Genomic DNA, 8,784 nt, shown 5'->3' with positions numbered 1-8,784 from the left:
TACAAGAATGATTAAAATAGTAATTAGTCAACCGATTTTGACTAAAAAGTAAACTACCTGTTTTCAAGAGGAATATTTTCAAATGGTGCATTTGCGGCATAAGTACAAGTACTAATAGTCTATTTTCAACAGTTCTGAGTGCCTGCTGCTACCATTCAGTACCTAGGATATGCTGATAATCAGTGCTTTTGAAAATCAGGACACAAGTTACTAGAAAAAAGGGATTAAGGATGATGTAAGTACAATGCTCCTCTCCACCTATCATTCTGTGAAGGGCAAAAAAATCCATTGTAGATATGTCTAACACATACAGTAAAACATAACTTTACATTTTTTTATATGAAAAAGTGTCTTTACTCTTGTCTTGTTAGAAAGCTTGTTAAGCAAGTTAAAATTTTTTGGCTTCATGTAAGATTCAGTGCTTATTTTAGATGAGTGTCAAGAGCACTTCTGAAACTGAAGCCTCACCTTTTACCTTCTCAAGGGAAGGATTAAACATCTTCTGGATGAAGTGTTAATCAAATAATCATTTATAGGTATTGTGAGGTACACGTTTGACATAAAAAGTAAACTCTGTAATTACATACCTTGAGGTATTTGACCTCAAAAAGGCCAAGTTTGAATAGAATGAAGCTAATTTATTGTGAATTACTTTATCAGCGTGGGTTGCAGTCTTTTATGTTTTTCATACAGATGGCCAGCTGAGAAGTGCAGTGAAAGAATACAGTACTGTGGGATAGATGTGGACAAAGCAAAGGCTATTCTCTGGATCCATTACAAAGTAAAACTTGGAAACATTGAGGTTGTCTGTAACTTTTGTATAGCATTGAGGCTGCTTGCTCACTTAGGTGCCAGTTTTCCTGAAGTGTTGTAATTCTTTATATCCCATGGAGATAAATGTACTATGCAAGGAGGATTAATTGCCTGTCAACTAGATCAGTTTCTTAGTACTTACCACCTTTTAGAAATTAAAGATGTATCATTTGACATGAACGTTCAAGGTTTTTTTTTTTCTTACATTTCATTGCCAAATAGTTTGTGGAAATGGTGGCTGGAATGGCAAAGAAATAACTTCACTTCTTCTCATTTCCCAGGACATTTCCTGACCACTGTACAAATGTGAGTATTCTTTCTTCTTTCATACCAGTTGGCTTGCTGCAAGGCATTTAGAACTAGCTTAGCCAGGAAAAGCTGCAGTATTTTTAAAATTATTTCTCTTACTGGTATATTACCAGTTATTCTTGCAAAACTCCCAAGTCAAAGGTTGTGCTTCCGTGTGCTAGCTACCCCTATAAAGGAAAACATACTTACTGAATAAATAAGCCGGACTGACTTAGACTGCTTAGTGTTTAAAGAGAAGCTGAGGTGATTATATGCGTCTTGGCTGTGAGGCCTGTATTCATAATAGACTTATTTTCAGAGTGGAGAGACCTGTGTGATTCTTCTCCCCTGCTTCGCTTCAGACCAGAGTGGAGGAGCTGTTTTGGTAAGCTGATGCTGCATGTCGGTGTCAGGAGGACCTGTGGTGGAGATTAGACAGGGCGAAATCGGGTTAGACTGGAATATTGGTGAAAAGGATTTCAGGAGGAGGAAACAAAGAATATGACAAAAAAGATTGGGCGTTTGGCAGTAGAAATCTCTATCCTTTCCCCATAGATTTTATTCCTCTTTTTGAAAGTTCTGTCTCAAAGGGAATGTTTTGGCACATTAGAAGGAAATAATTTGTAAAAGAGGAATCCTATAAAGTGAAGCAACTCAGTATATCACTCCCTCTTACAAATTAGCTCCAGCATTTCCAGTCACTTTCTTTCAGATCTGAATTCCGGGCCTACACCAACTCCCCCCTTAAAGGGCTAAAACCAAAACCTCTCTAGACTTTGCAGTCAACTTTTCTGTTTTAAATGTTTCTACAGTTTTTTGCCACTGTGGGCTTTGCTTTTCTTCGCTGTAGTTCAGTGCCTCTCCTGATAGTAAGAAGAGAGGCAATTATTTTCGGTGCTCCAGGCTGATGACCTATTGTGCCAGACACACTAACATAACAATAGGACAGGTTTTTACCCTAAAGAGCTAATGCCAAAGCACACATGAATAGACTGGTGCTGCAAGAGTGTTTTTATAAGGGTAAATCCTGAAGGCTGACAACAAAGTTGTAAGAAGCCATAATCCCTGATGGTATAGTTAATCTCAGCAACTGATCAGCTGACCGATACCAGAGATATTCAAGCACAGTGTGGGAGAAAAGGCACGTGGTGTCTGCTTAGCACACAAGAGAAGGACAGAGCTGATAGTCCAGATAAACAAAATGTCTGAGCTTGGAAAGCAGTTCTTCCTAAACTTTACTCTAGTTCCTAACCCTTGTAACCCCTCAAATATTGCCGGGAGTAATTTGCTTGACTGGATGCTCTGGTTTCTGTGGTGATGGTGCTGCACTAGAATACGGAAAAATCTCTCTGCATGCTGTGTACTTCTCAAGAGTGCAGAGGCAGGGAGCCTTCCCCAGGGGCAGGAAGCTACTTAATAGGTATTTAGCCACCAGGGAAAGACAGTATGGAGTTAGGATGTGGTCAAGAGTGTTTCCGAATCTGGCAACTACAGCTGCTAAGGTTAGATTGCACACCTTAGGTTGACCATAACTTCTACTTACCACGATGCAGAACTGCCCTATAACAAGCCTATTCCAGTCAGTCTTAGTTTGCCATTGAATGAAAACAATTAAATGTTCTGTAAAATTTTCTGTATAATTTTCAAATATAGCACAGATGAAATTTCACCAATAGTTGGGTGGGAAGCAAACTGATTTTCCTAAGCAATAAGGTATTGAGAGACTTGAAATGAAGGGTAACTAGTGCCCTGTTCAGCTATTACTTTACAGTTGTTTGGAACTTTAAAAATATATTTACTCAGCCTGCATCATTTTTGTCTTGAAAAAGAAATTAACACATGCCTTGTCTTTGCAGATGCATAAGGTCCAGCAGGTTGTTGACAGTAAGGTACTCCTATTTTTTTGCAAAGCAGTATATATTTGGACACCAGGTCCCCCAAAAGTATTTTTTGCTCCATTGATAAAAACCTTCCAAAGCTCGGACCCGTATGACATGAGACCAAAAAATCAAGAGCCACTTTCACTTCTTGTGTGGTAAATAGTAAGCTACACTCCAAATAAGGCACAGAAACAAGCATTTTTCCTTGTGTTATGTATATTTTAAAATGCAGCTTAAGTGTTGCCAGCAGTTTGATGTTCTTTTGATGCTATTCTTCGTTCTGCTAGTAAAGCTCACTCGGCAAAGGAAAACAATCTAATTAGACCATCACCATTAGCGGTAAGTGGTTGACACCTAACCCTATCAGGAATGTGATACCAGGCTATTTCAACTTAGGGCTATATTCAAAGCAGACTTTAATTATCCCAATAAACATACAAGCTTATATCAACAAGCAAGCATTTTCTCGTACACAGTCTGTGTATTTACCTTTAATGGAAATGTGACCCCCTTAAATCCCATCCATCTCAGGTTCTGGAGCAGTAAGAGATGTTATTTGGATTATTTTTGTTCTGTGTAGCTTATTTGAAGCATTTTACTCAAAGAAATGGCAAAACATGTACACTTTCAGGGCACAAGTGGTTGTGTGGAATTTTTTCTGTAACAAAGAAACTTCTTGTGTAACTGTCAAAACCCCAGCATTTTACCCTTTCCTTTATTTTTTAAATCCCTCACCAGCCTATAGGTTGACTGACTGCTGTATTTTACTTATTTTTCTGGGGAGTTTTAGACTCTCCATCATGTTACTGCTTGATTCTGTAGTATTTGGCTGAGAAGCTTCTGAGCAGGTATCATAGTGAGGCAAGACAGGGAAGAGGCCGACTTCTAACATCTGGCAGGTCTGCTGGCGTAACAGAAACTACCACAAGGCTGTAGAAAGCTCCTGGAGAAATGACAGTGTTCCAAAGCTACACCTCCAGCAGGCTTTTTGCTTTGGTGTAGAGCTAATTCAGATCTGAATATAGGTTGTAATGACTGAAAACTCAGAAAGTACAAGAATGGTTTGTGGGACAGACAGGATTAGCTGCTTTTTGTTTTTAAACAGATATATTCAAGACAATAAGAGGTTTTTGAATGTATGTAGGTTCCTGCAGATGTTGTTAATGGGAAGAAGGTGGCTGAGCTTCTGCGGATGTTGTTAATGGGAAGAAGGTGGCTGAGCTTCTTGACACTCTTACTAGGCTTTCATCTTTTTATCTGCATCTCTAAAAAACACTTGCAAAATGTCTTACCTTAAACAGTATGCATAGGAGATTATTAACATGAATAGCAGTAAATTTGAAAAATGGCCGAGTACCTCTTTTATGATTTTGCGTGTTCCCCGAAGGAGAAAAAGGAAGGTTAGTGATACTGGTAAATTAGTAGTGACTGTTTAGTTTGTGTGCATTAGAGATTTTGAGGTTTTTAATTGCAGATACAAAATCTTGACTTCTATTCTGATCATTTAACTTCACTTCAGCGCAAGGAATGGGGCATTCTACTTGTACTGGTTTTCAGTCATGGCATTCTGTCTCCTCAACTTTTAGGATGTTTTGGAGGAAATTTCTGATCTGAATACAGGTCTTGGGAACAAAGTCTTCTGCTGTTTTCTTTGTAAGCAGAGATTTCAAGTGTTAAGAGGCAGTCATACAGGCAAAAAGGGAATCACTAAAAACTGTTAACTGTGTGCTCTCATAGTCACAGAAATACTGAATTATACGTGACTGTTTGGCAAAACCTGTGCTTTTTAACTGTACCTTGTACATTATAACTTCTTTCTGAATATCTTCAGATCTTCCCTTAAATTCTCAGATTTTGGGCCCAGAAGCTGCTCTTTACTTTGGGAGGCACCCTGCGTGCTGTCAAATTCCCCATTCTGTTCTCCACGTTGTTCTCTTGCTCTTATTATTTACACTTCCTGGGTGAATACCTCCTTGAGAAACACTCTGTGTGTACCCAGACTATAGGCTAAAAGGAGTAAGAGGACTGGCAGCATCAACTACAGGCATGTCTTTGAACACAAAGTCCATCTTTGATGGAGAACCCATTCAACTCTGCACCTTGTAATGAAGAGGCTGCCAGCTAACAGCAGCCGTTAGCAGCATAACCCCAGATAAAATAATCTTTAAACTGTTCACCTTTAAGCTGTCAGTGGCCCGGAGACAACATCTCCCAGTTGGCACATTACCATCGAGACCCGTTAGCCCTGTATATGCCAAGTCTTGCATGAGCACTGGAACGCTGCTGTCACTGGCACCGGCGACAAGCATGCTGGTCCCTAGGTGCTGGGAATAGCACAGATCCGTCCCGAGTCTTGGTTCTCCAGCAACAGCCTTGGTGGCTGTAGTGTTTCTGTTTCTCATATTAGCAACTTGACCTTCCTCCTCTTCTGCTTTTTCACTCCATTTTCCCTCCTTATAATAAGATGAACTGATCTGTTTCACACCATTCTGGCTGAATGGGTTTCATCTAGTTTTTGGCAGAACTCTTCCAATTTCATCAAAGTGGATTTGGGGGATTGCAGGTGAACTTGTACATGCAGGAAATCCTGCATGATGGCAGTGTACCCACTTCTGTGGCAGTTTCCCCTGACAGCTAGACAAATTGGCCATTGTTCCATTTCTTTCCCATTTATCATTATTTGGGTTCCCCTGCTACCCACAAAAGAGGGAACGACGGTTTCCCTTGAGCTTCAGCTTGAAAACTGCAAGTTAAAAGCATCTGTTTGTCAATGAGTGTGTGCTGCCCCAGATAAGTATTTCTGGTTGCAAGATCTTCAGTGCACCAGAATGATATACTTATTTTTTAATTTAAAAGCAAGTATTAAAGAAAACCAGAAGCCAATTTTGCAAATATATCCTGAAAACTCTTAAGCCACTCAAATTTGTAGGAATACCAGATGTCTGGACATCAGGTTATGTGCTGTTAAAGCTATTTGGAGGATCGGGGCTTTAGTTTGCAAGATCTACAGAGGCTCAAAGGTGCAATTTAATCAGCTTCAGAGAATTTGGGACAAATTTGGCTTGTAAAGTATGGCTCAGTGGAAGCCTGCAGAGCTCTTCTGCTCTTCCCCGCTCACCTCCCTTCCTCCTGTGACGATGTCCATTGCTAATGTGCTCTCTGAGGGAATTGGCTACATGGTGCTTTTTAGCTAGGCTGTTCGTAGGCCTCCTAGTGCTAGTTACAGCAGTTGTCATGGTGGACAGGATAGCAGAGTTGCCGCGCTCGGTCTGGGGGAAAATGGACTTCTCTTCAACACAACCGTTTATGGTCCCGACAAACTACAGCGAAAGTACAACTGATGCAAATTCAGAACAGCACATACATAGAGCCTATAAATGCAGTCCTTATATAGCAGCTATGCACTTTGTAACATATTTATTCAGTACTTCGCTTTCTTATTTGCTCTCAGTTAGGAAATAAACTTTCTTTTAAAACAATTGTGTTACTGCTGTTTATTTCGTTCTCTATTCCTTTCTTCCTTGCCTCTTGTATCTTTGCCTTCCTTCTCTGTACAAACTCTGAATTGTTCTATTTGATTTTGTCCCACTCAAACTGTTCCAGCAATTAGCAATTCATTAGTTAAAGTCTATACAATAGGGCTTCTGAATTTCAGTTTGCCACTTACCCTCACTAAATACCTGTGTCTGCAGACTCTAGAAAGCAATGCAGCACCAGTTATATTTAGGTTGAGTTTGGGAAGGAAGCTGCAGCTTTGACACTGCAGGGGGAAGGATTTATTGAAAGCTTTAATTCTATAATTTTTTTTAAAGAAAAGGAAATTTCACATAGGACTGAAACAAGCCACAGCGAGTGGCTGAGTTGTTTTGAGTCACTAGGAATTGCTTTGCATCTCCCTCTGTGAGCTATTAATTGAGAAAGAGATGGAGGCTGTATTTTTTTAATAGCCTTCCCTTATATCATCTGTTCTAAACCTTGCATGCTTCACTTAGTATTTGCTATACAGTGCATTTCAGTTTTAAAAATGAGTATTTTTAATGGGACATTATTGTGATTCTAAACTCCTGCATACCAAGCGTGTTTACAGCACTTGGCTTGATATAGCCGTATCTCTGTAAACACTGGCCAATCTCATTTTCATAGGTTATGTTGGCTACTTTCAGTTTTCTGAAACCAGTTTTCAGGAGGTTTCCATATTCTCCAAAATTGTGTTCTTGTGGCTCGCCACTACTTTTCCTGAAAACAAAAACTGTCTTAAGCTTTCAGGCCATTGTGTGAGAAGCATGAGAAATATGTAGGGATGTGATATTTAAGTGGAAATGTTTCTATGTAGGCCTTACAAAAGAAAAGGCTACTGACCCACACGTCTTGAGGCGATGGAGCTCCAAGCAAAACCATTTCACTGCATGGGGAGCATGTGTGAGGACAGAGTTTTATTAGCCAAATTAATTTCAAAATGCTCTTATGTTCGTGCGATGCTGGTGGCACAGGCAGTCGCCCCATGCATGCTGCTGGTTCAATCCCTGCAGGGTACCAGTGAGAGCTGTTGGGGACAGTTGTGCTTCCCTGCGCGGCAGCTCTCCGCAAAGAGACGAGTATTTTCAGGCAGAATAGGTTAAAAAAGGAGGCATCACTAGCAGAAGTGGAGTATGTGACATTAGCATCCCCATGGTGCTTGCACACAGATTTGGAGAACAGCAGTTGTATGAACAGCACCGGTATGAAGAGGGAAGAAAAAAGTATACCAGTATTTTTGGTTTGGGTCTCAACAGAAAATCTGTCTAAAAATATTTACCTATTGGAGATACAGGTGTCCCATTTCAGCAGGCATCAGAAAAGGGCCTCCAAGCCCCAAGGTTGACCACAGCCCTTCCTTCAGCAATGGGAACATCTGCACCCTGGCTGCGGGAGCTGGAACAGTGTCTGAAGTTGCTTCTGAGGCTTCTGCCCATGGACATTGGGGCCCAGCAAACCACAGAAAGATGGTTAAGTACAAACTTCTATTTTCTATTGACTGGGCCTTAGGTGGTTTAGTTTGTTTCCTTTGAAGCTTTCAGACTGGCAGTCAGACCTTGTTGCTCTCTGTAGAGGTGTCCCGCTTGCAGCAGATGAGGTTTTTGCCCTCCAGGCGAGGAGGGGTAGGCTTTGGGGAGGAGGCTGGCTGGGGGCAGGGGCTGACAGAAGAGGGGCTGCATAGGAAGGTCCGAGCTCTTGGGAGCAAACCCTGGCATTACCTGCAGGTCCAGGGGATGGTGTGCCTGCATGGAGAGCCGCAGGAAGCAGAGGGATGCACACACCTGGCTTGCTTTGGGTTGTTTGGGGCTCGTGTGGCTGGAAAAAACTGATTTTTTTTTTCAGGACCTTTGTTACCCAAGGGGTTCATTTTAAGGTGATTTGGCACAGGAGAGAGATTGGTGGGTTTATTTATTGGGTTACATTTAATCAAGGGGGTACAAGAAGGAAAATGAAGGCAAATGAGGCAAAGTTCAGTAGGGAGCTGGCCTGTCTGATCGATGGCATCCCCTGTAAACCACATCTGTGTGCCGAGACTTTTGGTTCGTTTTGAAGTGTCTTGTAGTTGTCGTTAACAGCATGGGGTGTGATGTTTGAGGCTCCTGTGTTTCTGACTGCATTGTAAATCACATGAATCGAGTTATTTGGACTGTATTAATTTTTTGGTTTAGCTAAAAAAGGCCATTTTTAACTGGCCTAAGAGTAGTTACTGGTTTGGGGCCCGTGAAATGGAGATTTTTGCGCACTCCTCTAGCAACCAAACGGGAGCCAAACCACCTTGCTGCGAAGC

At 41.2% G+C, this 8,784-nt stretch overlaps 1 protein-coding gene across 1 annotated transcript in view; it reads left to right on the top strand.

Moving 5' to 3' along the window:
- The first annotated feature begins 34 nt into the window (after positions 1–34).
- The window catches only part of WEE1 (WEE1 G2 checkpoint kinase), a 17,164-nt gene continuing 8,414 nt past the window's right edge, over positions 35–8,784 (top strand). Inside the window, exons 1-3 of the mRNA XM_035890931.1 lie at positions 35–235; positions 1,095–1,119; positions 1,421–1,486. Of these exons, the coding sequence (XP_035746824.1) occupies positions 231–235; positions 1,095–1,119; positions 1,421–1,486 (96 nt within the window). The 5' untranslated portion in view covers positions 35–230. The remainder of the gene's footprint in view (positions 236–1,094; positions 1,120–1,420; positions 1,487–8,784) is intronic.

The sequence above is a fragment of the Egretta garzetta genome, unplaced genomic scaffold, assembly GCF_000687185.1.
Source record: "Egretta garzetta isolate BGI_Z169 unplaced genomic scaffold, ASM68718v1 scaffold133, whole genome shotgun sequence".
Taxonomy (NCBI): Eukaryota; Metazoa; Chordata; class Aves; order Pelecaniformes; family Ardeidae; genus Egretta; species Egretta garzetta.
The sequence above is the reverse complement of the archived record's forward strand: the minus strand, read 5'-3'. Positions and strand labels throughout refer to the sequence as shown.